This window comes from Sebastes fasciatus, chromosome 2, assembly GCF_043250625.1.
Source record: "Sebastes fasciatus isolate fSebFas1 chromosome 2, fSebFas1.pri, whole genome shotgun sequence".
Lineage (NCBI taxonomy): Eukaryota > Metazoa > Chordata > Actinopteri > Perciformes > Sebastidae > Sebastes > Sebastes fasciatus.
In genome coordinates, this window is record NC_133796.1 from 1,586,514 (window position 1) to 1,603,143 (window position 16,630).

Consider the following 16,630-nt stretch of genomic DNA (forward strand, 5'->3'; position numbering starts at 1 on the left):
TCAGCTATCTGCTCTCAGCTGTCTGCTCTCAGCTATCTGCTTTCAGCTGTCTGCTCTCAGCTGTCTGCTCTCAGCTGTCTGCTCTCAGCTATCTGCTCTCAGCTATCTGCTCACAGCTATCTGCTCTCAGCTATCTGCTCTCAGCTATCTGCTCTCAGCTGTCTGCTCTCAGCTGTCTGCTCTCAGCTATCTGCTCTCAGCTATCTGCTCTCAGCTGTCTGCTCTCAGCTGTCTGCTCTCAGCTGTCTGCTCTCCTCTGGGATGATTCTGTCGGTCATTTCTCACAGATGGATCTGTAAAGACAAACGTAAAACAGAGTGTATGTTTACGGTTTACAGAGTTGATGCATGAGGTAAACACTGAGCTAACTAACAGAGATATAAACAGCATTATTTACCTGAGAGAAACCGTCAGGAAAACCTGGAATCTGGACCGCAGATGTTCATCATGTGTCGCCGATTTCTGATCAGATTCCTCCGGTAACGTGCGCTGGGTGAAGTTTCTGGTTTATAAACTTTAAAGTGGTTTATAAACTTTATTCTAGCTCCTCTCTCTCCAGAGCTTCTCCGGGAGGGAGGGGGAGGGTGACGCTGTGTTGTTGAGGACGTTTGATTGACAGAAAACGCTGACCAATCAGAGCAGAGTGGGAGGAGACAGGCTGTGAATCAGGGGTTTTCAGACAGAGGCTGAATTAGGCTCTGAGGCAGGCAGACTCAGGCTGCAGTATGAGAAGAATAAAGAGTTTTTTGAACATTGCAGCATGTAAACATGTTCTAGTGCAACATTAAAATACATCTATGAACCTGGAAATGAGCATAATATGAGACCTACAGAGCTACAGACACAGAAATCAGCACTTTTGGAAATGGGCTGAAACAGAGGTTATAGAGACATGCTGGAATGCATGATCTGATTGTTTTTTTGAAAAAAAAACTTCAGAGACATGGTTTGGAGGTGTCTGAGACCTATAATAACTAGTTTAAATGGAGTATAATATGTGACCTTTAAATCAGATTAAACAATCTCAACTCAAGGTTCTCTTACTAAAGACCATCGATTCCTCTTATTGATGCTTTCCCACAGTTACGCTGCACAATGACTCATACGCACGCTGTATCATGTTTCAGTTTGTTTTGGACCAGAGACACGGTGAAGAGAAAAAAAGCACTCAACATCATGGTGCTACTAAACCTGAGGGGGTTCATCCTATTTCTCCCTGATAAAGTGACGCTGTGAACAACAAACCTGTGTTTAAATCAGCAGGAGGAGAGTTAGTAACTTTAGCTGTTAACAGCCGTTAGCAGCACGGTCCTGACTGGTTAAATAACGGAGATACCAACGTTAACGGAGGTGCCATTGAGTTATTATTATGAGGCGTTCAAAGTCGGCTCAGTAAAAATGACTATTGGGTGAATCTAATTTACAACGTTATCATGGTGCGTTCAAATGTAATCTGGTAAAATGTAGTTTTTGGTGAGAAACTTGAATAAATCCAGTTGTTTGAAGGAGATGTTTTCACATCAATATAAAATAGATATTAGAGAGAGAATTATGACCTGTTTAACTTCATAACAACTTACCAAGATTTTTTTTAATCAAAGCAAATATTTAAATAATTAAAATCATTTAAATTGTGTGTTTATGTAAATAACCACTATAGATGACAAAAACAAAGTACAGTACAGTGTATAGTAGGCTACCCTCCCTCCATAGTGTAATTTGAACACTGTATTTTACCGTGTATATAATGCTTTTTATGTTAAATATATCAAACATTGAATGACAACAGATCTAAAATATTATTCCTTCATTTGCGCAGAGATTTCAAAAGTTGCAGATAAAAAAAAATTTGTTTAAAATAAAAAGTTAATTTCAGATCCTGTTCAGACGGGTTTAGATAAATCATTCCATAGCATTTCTCATCTTTGCTGAGTTTTAAAGGCCCGTCGGTTGAGTTCAGTGATTGAAGCCAATAAAAGCTGTTAAATGTAGTTTTACATTAAGTCCAGTCTGGTTATAGTTATAGTTATAGTTATAGTTATAGTTGTTATGAACGTGTTTTCACTATTTTCTTGTATCTTTTATGGAGCAAACAAGTCACTGCAGCCGTAGTTTGATTCTTCCTCCTTCCTGTCCGTGTGTCCAGGTGGGCGTTAGCATCCAGATGAGCAGCTTCAACCTGACCCGGATCGTCACCATGAGTCCGTTCTACACTCTGGTGAACAAGTCTTCGTACGAGCTGGAGGTGGGAGAAGTCACTGGCCACGACTCCACCAGGTGGCACTACATCTCCTCCACCGAGGTGAGTGTCTGGGTGTCCCCAGACAGAGACGGTGTGTTAGTTAGCGTCCCCGGAGTAGCCGTGTTGTCATCTAGCTGTTGTTGTTGTGTGTTGCAGTGCCTCCCTCTGTGGCCGGAGAACGGCTCGGGGAAGCTGTGCGTCCGTGTGGTCGGATCCGAATCCACCTCCAAGTTCTTCTACTTTAACCGGCAGGACAACGGCACCCTGCTGAGCCTGGACATGGTCAGTGTCTCGGCTGATCACTCTGAGTGAGTGTCGTACGTTTCAGAGCCTGTTTTTATTGAACTGTGTGTTTTCAGTGCGGCGGGATCATCGTGGACGTCAACATGTCCGACCTCTCGACCATCATCAGCTTCATTGATTACTATGAAGGAGCAGCTCCGGCCCTGCTGCTCAACCACACTCCCTGGGTCACCATCAGCTACAGGCAGAGGTCAGAGGTCAACACACACACACACACACACACACACACACACACACACACACAGCAACATGATAAAACACACTCACATTTTATTTTGGTTAAATTAGTTTAGAAGGTTTCTGATAGTTTAATGAGAACCTAACTGTTCGCTCTCTCAGCGGCTCAACGACGGTTCACGAGCTGAAACCCAGCGAGGCTCGGCGGTTTGCGTGGGACGACCCGGCGGGCGTCCGGACGCTCAGCTGGAGCTGCATGGAACATTCTGGAGAGCTGGACCTGCTGAAGGTCTGTGGGCTTCATTCTGTCCGTTAATAAAAAAAACATTCAAAAGTTTAATTTCATCTGTTCTAAATGAACCTTAAAGGAGATTAGTCCAGTATTTAATCCTCTTATCAACATGGGAGTGGACTAATATGCTACTTTATGTAAATGTATGTATATATTTATTATTGTAAATCAATTAACAACACAGATCAATAACATCATAACATGTGAAACTGCAGCCCAACAGGCAACAACAGCTGTCAGTGTGTCAGTGTGCTGACTTGACTATGACTTGCCCCAAACTGCATGTGATGATCATAAAGTGGGCATGTCTGTAAAGGGGAGACTCGTGGGTACCCATAGAACCCATTTACATTCACACATCTGGAGGTCAGAGGTCAAGGGACCCCTTTGCAAATGGATATGACAGTTTTTACTCAACACAATTTAGTGTAAGTTTTGAGCATTATTTAACCTCCTTCATGACAAGATAGTATTTTTCAGACTTTTTTCAGACTTTTCTTTTTGGACATTTTTAAACATTTTTCAGACTTTTTTTTGGACAAAAGCCCTCACGCATTCACATATCTGGAGGTCAGAGGTCAAGGGACCCCTTTGAAAATGGCCATGACATTTTTTCCTTCCCAAAAGTTAGCGTTAAGTTTTGAGCATTATTTAACCTCCTTCACTATGTCATGGTTGGTACCGATGGATTCATCAGGTTTTATAGTTAACTATGATACCAGTATCTTCACTCTAGCTTTAAAAACTGAACCCACTACAACCTAAAAATCGCAATATGTGTTAAAGTAATACAAAGCTATAGAGTGAATGAAGAGAGGGAGCGGCGTTAGCGAGAACACAGCCTCTAAACTGGTTTAAATGGTTTGTGGGGACCAGTCGTTACAGGGTCCCCATAAAGACAGAAACACAGGCTGACCGTCGGCCCCCGTCTGGTCTTTACAGGACGAGGTGGGACAGTTCTCCTACGACAGCCTGTCTCAGGTCCACTGGGTCTCCTTCCTGGACGGACGCCAGCGGGTGCTGCTGTTCACCGAGGACGTCGCCGTGGTGACGAAGGCCCGCCAGGCCGAGGAGCTCGAACAGTTCGAACAGGAAGTGAAGGTGTCGCTGCAGAACCTCGGACTGTCGCTGATCAACAACAGCAACCGGCAGGAGATCGCTTACATCGGCATCACCAGGTAAATGCATCATCACAGAGGGGGGCGGGGTGACCACGGAGATAAGGGGGGTTAGCGAGGAGTGCAGGTGTGATTCTGTGTGTGTGTGTGTGTGTGTGTTACAGTTCAGGTGTGGTTTGGGAGATGAAGCCAAAGAACCGCTGGAAGTCGTTCAGTCAGAAGAACATCAACCTGCTGGAGAAAACCTACCAGAGCCAGCTGAACGGGAAGACCGCGGGGGGCTGGGTCAAACTGGAGACCAACCTGGAGGTCAGAGGTCAACACACACACACACACACACACACACACACACACACAGACTAACCGACAGATTATTAGATTTCAGTCCAATGAGCTGAGTGAGAGTGTGTGATGTCACCGGTCGTCAGGTCAACCTCAACGGAGCCATCATGATGATGCGTCAGCCGTATTCCTGCCCGGTGAGGAGGAACTTCCTGTCTGGGATCCAGGTGGAGTTCAAACAGTCCCCGCACCAGCGCTGCCTGAGGGCGCAGCTGCACTGGCTGCAGGTAAACACACACCTGAGCACACACACCTGAGCACACACACACTCACACACCTGAACACACACTCACCTGTATGACCAACGTGGTTTCTGTGTGCAGGTGGATAACCAGCTGCCAGGTGCGATCTTCCCCATCGTCTTCCATCCTGTTCCTCCTCCCAAATCCATCGCTCTGGACTCAGGTGGATCATCTCACTTACTGTACATCTTTAATGTAACCCGCTCACCTGTTCTCTGTTGATCCTTTACCTTAAAGAGCTCCTCTGTTTATAGCTCCAGTAGCTAAAAGTTCATCTTTGATAACATTTACGTTCAATCTTCGTTGCCTCCACAGAGCCGAAGCCGTTCATCGACATGTCCGTCATCACCAGGTTCAACCAGCACAGCAGCGTCATGCAGTTCAAGTGAGTAACAACCAGTTTAACGTGAAGATAAACCAGTTTAATTTGAATATAAACCAGTTTAACGTGAAGATAAACGATAGTTACGTATGTAACTACGGTTCTATGAGTTCTGGATGACTGCCAGAGGCAGTGTTTAACACTGGATGTTATCCATCTCGCGCACGCGCAGGTCGAGTATTTAATATCAACAAAGTCACATGTGACCTGGGATGACGTAGTTTATATAAGCCCACGTCATCATCAGATATGTCCCTCCAGAATCTTCTCGCCAAGATTCCGAGTGACAGCCAACTCTGGCAGTCATCCAGAACTCATAGAACCGTAGTTACATACGTAACTATCGTTCTATTTCGTTCTTCCTGACTGCCAGAGGCAGTGTTTAACACTGGATGACTACTACCAACGTAGTCACGAGGAAAACCCACCTCACCGGGAACGGCCTGTGGATTCCTGAAAGACCACCGATGCTATTGCATGGGGAGCAGCAACATTGACCCTGTAAAAACGGGCAAAGGTGCATGGAGTAGCCCAGCTGGCCGCAGCGCAGATATCACTTAGGGGGATCCCCCGTAGCGCTGCCCAGGAAGTGGAGACACTCCTGGTGGAGTGGCCTCTGATATTAAGAGGTAAAGGCAGTCCTTTTGACCTGTATGCTTCCTCAATGGCCTGAACAATCCACCTGGAAAGCCTCTGCTTGGACAGGGTGTGCCCTTTCCTATGGCCCCCATAGCAGACAAACAGACTATCAGAGCGGCGAAAGCTCGCAGTCACCTGTATATAATGCCTTAAGGCCCTCACTGGGCAGAGCAGTTCCGCTGACTTAGCATCTTCCCCCTGTAGGCATGAAGGGTCATAAGCTGCCAGCTCAATGACCTGATTAGAGTGGGTCGGAGCCAACCTCTTCGGGAAAAATGATGGGTTAGGCCAAAGTGCTACCCCTATGCCATCTGAGTTCCAGCGAATACACGTTTCACTCACTGACAAGGCGTGAAGTTCACTCACACGTTTTGCTGATGCCATCGCCAAAAGGAAAGCAACCTTTACTGAAGACCACTCCAGCCCCGACTGCTCCAGAGGCTCGAAGGGGGGGGAGACAAAGGGCTTCTAGCACCAGATGCAGTTCCCACGAGGGAACCTTGACAGCCTGCGGGGGGTTCCGCCGCTGGGCTCCTTTAAGAAATCGGGTCACCAGAGTGTGAGACCCCACGGTCTGGTTATCCACTCTGACATGCCCGGCTGAAATAGCAGCTACATAAACCTTCAAGGTAGAAGGAGAGAGTTTCTTCTCCAGCAAAGACTGCAAAAAACTCAGTATTATTGGCACAGAGGCACTCTGAGGTACCTCCTCATGCACTTTACACCACTCTGAGAATATTTTCCACCTGTTGGCATACAGTGCCCTGGTGGAGGGTGCTCTTGAGTCAGAAATGGTTTGAATTACCGCCCGGTCACATACCCTTAGGAGTGGGTCCGGCTCCTCAGGGGCCATACCCAAAGCTGTAGGCGATCCGGGTTCGGATGCCAGATGCGGCCCCCCAGTTGTGAGAGCAAGTCTTGCCTCTTGGGCAGGCACCATGGAACTCCGTCCAGAAGCCTGTGCATCCCCGGAAACCAGGGTCTCCCCGGCCAGTTTGGGGCGACCAACAGGAGTCTGTTGTTGCCGTGCTGTATTCTGTGTAGCGTTACTGCTATCAGTGGGAATGGTGGGAAGGCATAGAGGAGGCAATCTGGCCATGGGTGTGCCAGGGCATCCTGTCCCAACGGGCTTGCTGTCTCCGTCAGGGAGAACCAAAGAGGGCAGTGCGTTGAGGCTTCTGAGGCAAACAGGTCCACCTCTGCTGCGCCATATTTGCGCCATATCTCCTCTACCACCTCTGGGTGGAGCCTCCACTCGCCCGCAGGGGGTTTCTGGCGGGAGAGAAAGTCTGCCACCACATTCTGTGGCCCTGGCAGATACATGGCCCTGAGGCTGGAAAAACAAGGGAAAGCCCATACCAGAAGTCTCCGTGCCACCTGTAGCAACCGGGGTGATCTGGTGCCCCCTTGCCGGTTCACATGGTAGACAGCTGACTTGTTGTCGGACCGTACAATAACATGCCTGCCTCTCAAATGTGGTAGGAATTTGCGAAGTGCCAAATATATAGCACGGAGCTCGAGCACATTTATGTGCTCCGCCGCTTCCTGTGCTGTCCAGAGCCCCCTTATCGCTCTGTGCTGCCATACTGCCCCCCAGCCGGAGGGCGAAGCATCGGTCACCACCACCTCGCGACGTGAGGGAATCGAACCCAATGAGATGCCCCTGGCCAGATATGCCCCGGCTCTCCATGGCCGCAAAGCAAGGAGGCATCGGCAGGACACCCTGACTCTCTTGGATCTGTGGGACTTTGGATCTAATTGGAGACCATTGATCCAAATTTGGAATGGCCGTAAGTACAGGAGGCCCAGTGGCACTACTGATGTTACTGACGTCAACATACCTAACAGCCTGAGAAACAGGCTGTACCTCAACCTCCTGTTCTTCCGGAACCGGAGGAGGAGCTGGAGTATGGTGTTTACTCGTCTTGGTGTTGGGAAGGCCAGCATATGGCGGGAGTCCAGAGTTAAACCAATGAACACTACCCTTTGGCTGGGTATGAGACAACTCTTGGCATGGTTGACGGTAAGGCCCAACCTCGTCATGTGATGCAGAAGGGACGCAGTGTCCCGTTCTGCCTGTTCCCTGGTCAGAGCACAAATTAGCCAATCGTCCAGGTATGGGAGGATAAGCATCCCCCTGGCTTGCATCGGGGCGAGTGCCGCCCTCATGCACCTTGTGAAGACCCGTGGGGCAAAGGAAAGACCAAATGGGAGCACCTTGAATTGGAAGGCCTTGCCTTCGAATGCGAAGCGCAGGTACTGCCTGTGAGGTAGTGCTATTGGGACGTGAAAGTATGCGTCCTTTAAATCGATGGATGTGAACCAACTGTGCCGTGTCACGTTTTGGAGCACATCTGCTGTACTCAGCATGTGGAAGGGCAACACCTTCAGAAATGTGTTCAGCCCTCGTAAGTCCAGTATAGGGCGAAACCCACCCTCTCTCTTTGGAATCAGAAAATAAACTGAGTAAAACCCACCTTGCTGTGTCTCTAGCCCCAGCTCTTCGATGGCACCCTTCCCCAGGAGGGTGGCTACTTCTTGTCTGAGTGCCTGGGACTTTGTGGGATCTCTGACCGTGGACAGTCTGATCCCACTGAAAACTGGGGGCCGGCGTCGGAATTGGAGATTGTACCCTTGGGAAAGCGTAGCCACCACCCAAGGGTCTGAAGTGCTGCTTTCCCAGCAGCTGAGTTGCTGCTGGGAGAAGCGTCCGACTGCCGGCCCCGGGGCATCAGGATCTTCCCCTCTGGCCCTTTGGGTACCTGGGGGGGCGATACCCTGACTCCCGACCCCTTCTCGCTTGAGGCACCGGCCGTGCCGGAGCCTGCGAGGTCCTCGGGTACGTATCAGGACGAGCTGGAAGCCGAGGGCGACTGGTACCACCACCCTGTGGGGGCCGCTGTCGCCATAAAGGCGTAGGTTCCCGGAAGCTAGCAAACTGCTGCCGAGTCTGGTTCGCCTGGATTCCACGCTCCAAGGCCTGCTGTGCTGCTGGGCCAAACAGCTCCCCCGGAGCCACGGGGAGAGTGCGGAGGGCCCTCCGGCCCGGCTCCGAAAGCGGAGATTGGGCCAGCCATACCTGCCGGCGAGTCAGCGTAAGGGTCGACAGTAGTCTGCCAAGCTCCCTTGTGATAAGACCGAACGCCTGCAGGGATGCATCACTGAGGCTCTGGACGGAAGCATCCACGCCAGCAGTTTGCAGGGACTGGGACAAGGATAGTATCAGGTGGGAAAGAGAGTTTCCAAGACGGCCCATGCGTGCCGCTGTTTCATAAGCCTTGACTAGAAAGTCGTCTGTGATGCGACACTGGGGCCTGGGACAGCGAGCATCAGGCCTCAAGACCTCATTGGGAGACACAATAAGGGCGGCAATAGATGGCTCCACTGCTGGCATCTTACCCAGTCCGTAAGTGTCAGCGTTCTGCATTGAAGCTAAGGCCCTGCCGTCAGTGGTGTGGTGGGAAAGCGATTTCGGGTCTGGCCAGCATTTGTGGAGCTCCTCAGTGTATGGCTGGGAGGGTGGAACAGAGAAACCCGCCAGGGGCGGGGCCCACCTAAAAAATGCACTGGATGAGGTGCCCGCAGTCGGGGCCTCATCCACGCCTAAGCGTGCCAGAGCCATACGGACCACTGGCTTAACTGTCGCTGGAGCAGACTCTGAGCCTGCCCTGGACCCACTTCCTGACTGCTGGGAACAGGTGTCAGAAGCGTGGGAGGAGGCTACTAGCTCTCCCTGTCCAGGCCGGTCCTCACAGAACTGGCTACAGGAAGCCCTCGTAGACAGGGCATCCTCATCCCATCCCGGTGGGGTAGGCTGGGTTGCGTTCACCCTGCCTGGCTGAAGGTTAAGGAGCAGCGCTTTAATCTCAGCAAACTCTGATGTTAGCGTGTCGACCTTAGTTGCCAAACAGTCCACTTTCCGTGCCTTTTTTGTAGGTGGGGCCCCCTCAGGTGGGGCGCGTCTCCGCCCACTCCGTGAAGGTACACCCGATAGGGGCAACTGGCACTCGAGCTGCTCTTCTAGCTCAGCTAATCGAGCTATCTTCAGCTCCCGTGGCATAAAACTACAATTCATGCACTGACTGTCGGACAGCCCCTCCCTCAGGTGTACAACACCGAGGCATGTGGGGCATTCATCATGGCCATCAGTAGCTAGCAGTGGAGCCATGCAGGCACGGCAAACATGCTCACCTAACATGGTGCTGCTGATATTTATAATAATTCGTAGTATGAATTTTATACTCTTATATTTAATTAAATAATGTATTTATCTTACTTATATAATGTGTTTACTTTGTTATGCAACTCATTGGTTACACTGGAGTGAAAGCACTCTCTAGTAACAGAGAGAAAAAATTACATCAAGTTGCTTAACAGGAAACTGTCTCAGTAACTAGACACTAGCTTTGAACTAGGACTGTTTATTATACAAAGACAGGGAAGATAATAACTTCCCCTTTAACAGCAGCCACAAAATAAGTTAACCCACAAGCGAAATCACTTACTGGGGAGCGGTCGCTCTATCTATCAACAAAGGAGATGTCTGCTTTAACGAGCGAAATCACTCGCTGCTGAGCAACACACACTGTAAAAGGAAATGAATTAGCCGACAACAGCCCAACGGCTCGTTGTCCGACGGAGGCTCGCCGATACTGTAGCGCAAACACTTAGCTCGGCGGCCATAAACAATAAAGGAGACCGAAAACAGACTCCTATCAACAAACGTAACTTAAACTCTAACGACGGGAGGATATACTCACCTTGTGATCCTAGCTCACCTGTCGTTAGCCTCGCTGAATTGAACCGGCGAAAACACCGGTGTTACAGCGTCTAAAGTGTTAGAGTGTAGCCGTGATTAACTAATCGCAGCCCTTGGAGGACGAAACCGTAGCTCCAACCATGCGGTTGCAGGGCTTCCAGCGAAAAGTCAACGGCTTATCTCTTTTACTCAACCTGCATTCGCGGATTACCTGCCGCGAGAAGATTTAAGGGACATATCTGATGATGACGTGGGCTTATATAAACTACGTCATCCCAGGTCACATGTGACTTTGTTGATATTAAATACTCGACCTGCGCGTGCGCGAGATGGATAACATCCAGTGTTAAACACTGCCTCTGGCAGTCAGGAAGAACGAAATAGAACCAGTTTAACTTGAAGATAAACCTGTTTAATGTGGAGGTAAACCAGTTTAACGTGAAGATAAACCAGTTTAACGTGGAGGTAAACCAGTTTAATGTGAAGGTAAACCAGTTTAACATAAAGATAAACCAGTTTAACATAAAGATAAACCAGTTTAATGTGGAGATAAACCAGTTTAATTTGGAGATAAACCAGTTTAACGTGAAGATAAACCAGTTTAATTTGAATATAAACCAGTTTAACATGAAGATAAACCAGTTTAACGTGAAGGTAAACCAGTTTAACTTGTATATAAACCAGTTTAATGTACATGGCAGTCTGATGTATGGTCAGTGGCGGTGTGATGTATGGTCCATAGCAGTCTGATGTATGGTCTGTGTCGGTCTGATGTATGGTCTGTGGCGGTCTGAGGTATGGTCTGTGGCGGTCTGAGGTATGGTCTGTGGCGGTCTGATGTATGGTCTGTGGCGGTCTGATGTGTGGTCTGTGGCGGTCTGATGTATGGTCCGTGGCGGTGTGATGTATGGTCCGTGGCGGTGTGATGTCTGGTCTGTGGCGGTCTGATGTATGGTCTGTGGCGGTGTGATGTATGGTCTGTGGCGGTCTGATGTATGGTCCGTTTCGGTCTGATGTATGGTCTGTGGCGGTCTGATGTATGGTCTGTGGCGGTGTGATGTATGGTCTATGGCGGTCTGATGTATGGTCTGTGGCGGTGTGATGTATGGTCCGTGTCGGTCTGATGTATGGTCCGTGGCGGTGTGATGTATGGTCAGTGGCGGTGTGATGTATGGTCCATAGCAGTCTGATGTATGGTCTGTGTCGGTCTGATGTATGGTCTGTGGCGGTCTGAGGTATGGTCTGTGGCGGTCTGAGGTATGGTCTGTGGCGGTCTGATGTATGGTCTGTGGCGGTCTGATGTGTGGTCTGTGGCGGTCTGATGTATGGTCAGTGGCAGTCTGATGTATGGTCAGTGGCGGTGTGATGTCTGGTCTGTGGCGGTCTGATGTATTTGTCCGTGGCGGTCTGATGTATGGTCCGTGGCGGTCTGATGTATGGTCCGTGGCGGTGTGATGTATGGTCCGTGGCGGTGTGATGTATGGTCTGTGGCGGTCTGATGTATGGTCCGTTTCGGTCTGATGTATGGTCTGTGGCGGTCTGATGTATGGTCTGTGGCGGTGTGATGTATGGTCTGTGGCGGTCTGATGTATGGTCTGTGGCGGTGTGATGTATGGTCTGTGGCGGTCTGATGTATGGTCCGTTTCGGTCTGATGTATGGTCTGTGGCGGTCTGATGTATTTGTCTGTGGCGGTCTGATGTATGGTCCGTGGCGGTCTGATGTATTTGTCTGTGGCGGTCTGATGTATGGTCTGTGGCGGTCTGATGTATTTGTCTGTGGCGGTCTGATGTATGGTCCGTGGCGGTCTGATGTATTTGTCCGTGGCGGTCTGATGTATGGTCCGTGGCGGTCTGATGTATATGGTCCGTGTCGGTCTGATGTATGGTCTGTGGCGGTCTGATGTATGGTCCGTGTCGGTCTGATGTATGGTCTGTGGCGGTCTGATGTATGGTCCGTGGCGGTCTGATGTATATGGTCCGTGTCGGTCTGATGTATGGTCTGTGGCGGTCTGATGTATGGTCCGTGTCGGTCGTTTGTATTTGTCTGTGGCGGTCTGATGTATGGTCCGTGTCGGTCGGATGTATTTGTCTGTGGCGGTCTGATGTATGGTCCGTGTCGGTCTGATGTATGGTCCGTGTCGGTCTGATGTATGGTCTGTGTCGGTCTGATGTATGGTCCGTGTCGGTCTGATGTATGGTCTGTGGCGGTCTGATGTATGGTCCGTGTCGGTCGGATGTATTTGTCTGTGGCGGTCTGATGTATGGTCCGTGGCGGTCTGATGTATGGTCTGTGGCGGTCTGATGTCTGGTCTGTGGCGGTCTGATGTATGGTCTGTGGCGGTCTGATGTCTGGTCCGTGTCGGTCGGATGTATTTGTCTGTGGCGGTCTGATGTATGGTCTGTGGCGGTCTGATGTATGGTCCGTGTCGGTCGGATGTATTTGTCTGTGGCGGTCTGATGTATGGTCTGTGGCGGTCTGATGTATGGTCTGTGGCGGTCTGATGTATGGTCTGTGGCGGTCTGATGTATGGTCTGTGGCGGTCTGATGTCTGGTCTGATGTATGATCTGTGGCGGTCTGATGTCTGGTCTGATGTATGATCTGTGGCGGTGTGATGAATTGTCCGTGTCGGTGTGTTCTTCAGGTACTTCATGGCTCTGGTTCAGGAGATGGCGGTGAAGATCGATCAGGGTTTCCTGGCGGCCATCTTGGCTCTGTTCACACCTGCCGCTGACCCCCAGGCCGACGGACAGAAGGTAAGGCGAGGCAGCAGGTTGATGGTTCAACTCCCTGACACGCATGAACAGCACACAGAGGGTTAAATGTGGGACACGTTGTGTTTCAGTCACGGCTGCTGGAGAAAGACCTGCAGCTGCTGCAGACGGAGCTGATGGAGGCGTCACTCACCGACACGTCAGGACTCAGCTTCTTCGAACATTTCCACATCTCGCCCATCAAGGTGAGCTCACCTGCAGGGTTTAAACTTCCTCTGGGAGTCATTCTGCAGGGTTTGAACTTCCTCTGGTGGTCAGTAGAACTGAAAACATGTTCAGGTTGTGTTGATTAAAGTTTCTCTTTTTGTTTTTAGAATTTTTATTTATTATTAAAATTATTAATCGTACACCAGCAACTTGGTGAAAAATCTTAAAACTCAGCTCCATCTCAGCTTGTCTCTGTTGTTATATTTAATATTTCAGCTCCATCTCAGCTTGTCTCTGGGCTCCAGCGGCGAGGACTCGGCTCAGGAGACGGAGGCCATTCAGTCCTTCAACCTGTTGCTGAAAAGCATCGGAGCCACGCTGACTGACGTCGATGACCTCATCTTCAAGTAAGACGCTTCCTGCTGCATCTCACAGTGTTGTTTTTTTGTTGTAGAGAGATGCATTCTGGGCCGTAGAGATGCTGCTCTGTCATCAGTGTGACGTCTGCAGCCACAGGAAGAGGAGTCATTAGTTAAAGTCGTCCCGCCTGGTTGAATGTGTTGTTTGTGGTCCTCTCTGTCAGACTGGCCTTCTTCGAGGTGAAGTACCAGTTTTACCGCAGAGAGAAGCTGATGTGGGCGGTGGTCCGACACTACTCTGAACAGGTAACGTGGAGGTCATCGTAACCCCAAAGTCTTCTTCTTCCTTCCTGTGTTGGACCTGTCTCTCTCTGATGTTTGGTGTTTGTTTGTGGCTGCAGTTCCTGAAGCAGATGTATGTTCTGGTTCTGGGTCTGGACGTCCTGGGAAACCCGTTTGGACTGATCCGAGGTCTGTCTGAGGGAGTGGAGGCCTTCTTCTACGAACCTTTCCAGGTATCACAACACACACAAAACATTTTCAGCACAACGTGACAGTTTACGTCCAGAACACGCCAGAATCTGAAACTGACCTCAGAGATCTTTATGTTCCCCCTCAGTAACTTCTTATGGAACAAAACAGTGACTGAAAGGCTGTTAGCTCTGCCAGTCGTCACCATGACAACAAGCTTCTGTTATTTCACGTGAACGTCTCCTTCACCGTTAACTGGATCAGGGCTGTCAATCAATTCAAATATTTAATCTTGATCAATCTCACATGTTTCATCTGTTCTAAATGAACCTTAAAGGAGATTAGTCCAGTATTTAATCCTCTTATCAACATGGGAGTGGACAAATATGCTGCTTAATGTAAATGTATGTTTATATTTATTATTGTAAATCAATGAACAACACAGATCAATGACAGATATTGATCCAGAAACCCTCACAGGTACTGCATTTAGCATAAAACAATATGCTCAGATCATAACATGGCAAACTGCAGCCCAACAGGCAACAACAGCTGTCAGTGTGTCAGTGTGCTGACTTGACTATGACTTGCCCCAAACTGCATGTGATGATCATAAAGTGGGCATGTCTGTAAAGGGGAGACTCGTGGGTACCCATAGAACCCATTTACATTCACTGATCTGGAGGTCAGAGGTCAAGGGACCCCTTTGAACATGACAGTTTTTCCTCGACAAGTAAGTTTGGAGCGTTATTTAACCTCCTTCATGATATCTAGTATTTTTCAGACTTTTTATTGGATAATATTCTGACTTTTTTATTTTTTATTTGGAACTTTTTTTTAACTTTTTTAAACATTTTTCTGACGTATTTTTCTGACATTTTTCAGACTATTTGGGACTTTTTTGACATTTTTCTGACTTTTTGAACAAAAGCCCTCACACGTTCACATATCTGGAGGTCAGAGGTCAAGGGACCCCTTGTTTGGAGCGTTATTTAACATAACAGGATCTTCACTCTAGCTTTTAAACTGAGCCGCTACAACCTAAAAATCACAAGTTGCGTTAAAAGAATTTGTGGCATTAAAGCAAGTTTGCTTTAACGTGATATTATCTCCAGCTCTAGTTTCAAGTCAAATATTGTGTGTAATAAATTGGACCTGGACTGACTCGAGTCCTGGTCCCGGTCTCGGTTTCTGCTCTAACACGCTGACTGCTCTGTGTGTTCTCGTCAGGGGGCCGTTCAGGGTCCAGAGGAGTTTGCGGAAGGTTTTGCGATCGGAGTCCGCAGCCTGCTGGGTCACACTGTCGGTAAGGAACCAGAACCTGAACCTGTACCAGAACCTGAACCAGAACCAGAACCTGAACCAGAACCTGAACCAGAACCTGAACCAGAGCCTGAACCTGTACCAGAACCTGAACTAGAGCCTGCTGCTCTGTGTCTGAAAGTCTCCAGTAGTTCATGTGCCGACGGAGGAGTCACTGCTTCTTCTTCTTCTTTTAATATTTCAGGACTGTTAATCACTTCTTTGAGTTGTGGAAACTGTAACGGAGCAGCTCACTGTTTCGTCCTCCAGGTGGCGCCGCCGGTGTGGTCTCCAGGATCACGGGTTCAGTGGGTAAAGGGCTGGCGGCCATCACCATGGACAAAGAGTACCAACAGAAGCGGCGAGAGGAGATGAACCGACCGCCCAGAGACTTCGGAGAGAGTCTGGCTAAAGGAGGAAAAGGACTGCTGAAGGTCAGAGAGACGTCCCGTTGACACGGTTCTGTTCCTCCGGTTCTGTTCCTCCGGTCCTGTTACCCCTGTTCTGTTCCTCCTGTTCTGTTCCTCCTGTCCTGTTCCTCCGGTCCTGTTCCTCCTGTTCTGTTCCTCCTGTTCTGTTCCTCCTGTTCTGTTCCTCCGGTTCTGTTCCCCCTGTTCTGTTCTTCTGGTTCTGTTCCTCCGGTTCTGTCCCTCCTGTTCTGTTCCCCCTGTTCTGTTCCTCCGGTTCTGTTCCCCCTGTTCTGTTCTTCTGGTTCTGTTCCTCCGGTTCTGTCCCTCCTTTTCTGTTCCCCCTGTTCTGTTCTTCCGGTTCTGTCCCTCCTGTTCTGTTCCCCCTGTTCTGTTCCTCCGGTTCTGTCCCTCCTGTTCTGTTCCCCCTGTTCTGCTCTTCCGGTTCTGTTCGTCCGGTTCTGTCCGCCTCCCCTGGTCAGCTGATGTGAGGTCAGTAACACTGTGTGTCTCCGCAGGGCGTGATGGGCGGAGTTACAGGCATCGTCACCAAACCGATGGAGGGTGAGTTTTCTCTCATAAGACATAAACGTAGTTGTCATCAGGCCGCGTCAGAGTTCTAGTTCACACAGCTGGAACATTTACAGTGTTATTAATAATGAATGAGGTTGAAAA

The 16,630-nt window shown here is 49.2% G+C and overlaps 1 protein-coding gene across 10 annotated transcripts in view; it reads left to right on the plus strand.

Moving 5' to 3' along the window:
* The window catches only part of vps13c (vacuolar protein sorting 13 homolog C), a 79,833-nt gene that overhangs the window by 51,544 nt on the left and 11,659 nt on the right, over nt 1-16,630 (plus strand). For 9 of the 10 annotated variants that reach the window (XM_074657165.1, XM_074657156.1, XM_074657175.1 and 6 more), the window contains 17 exons: nt 2,147-2,302; nt 2,399-2,524; nt 2,602-2,735; nt 2,885-3,011; nt 3,957-4,192; nt 4,297-4,441; nt 4,561-4,701; nt 4,798-4,879; nt 5,032-5,101; nt 13,140-13,251; nt 13,341-13,454; nt 13,693-13,823; nt 14,000-14,081; nt 14,177-14,290; nt 15,477-15,552; nt 15,819-15,982; nt 16,474-16,519. In XM_074657165.1, coding sequence (XP_074513266.1) covers nt 2,147-2,302; nt 2,399-2,524; nt 2,602-2,735; nt 2,885-3,011; nt 3,957-4,192; nt 4,297-4,441; nt 4,561-4,701; nt 4,798-4,879; nt 5,032-5,101; nt 13,140-13,251; nt 13,341-13,454; nt 13,693-13,823; nt 14,000-14,081; nt 14,177-14,290; nt 15,477-15,552; nt 15,819-15,982; nt 16,474-16,519 — 2,056 coding nt within the window. Of the gene's footprint in view, nt 1-2,146; nt 2,303-2,398; nt 2,525-2,601; nt 2,736-2,884; nt 3,012-3,956; nt 4,193-4,296; nt 4,442-4,510; nt 4,702-4,797; nt 4,880-5,031; nt 5,102-13,139; nt 13,252-13,340; nt 13,455-13,692; nt 13,824-13,999; nt 14,082-14,176; nt 14,291-15,476; nt 15,553-15,818; nt 15,983-16,473; nt 16,520-16,630 lie in introns of those variants that run through there. The other variant, XM_074657209.1, reaches the window with a different exon arrangement.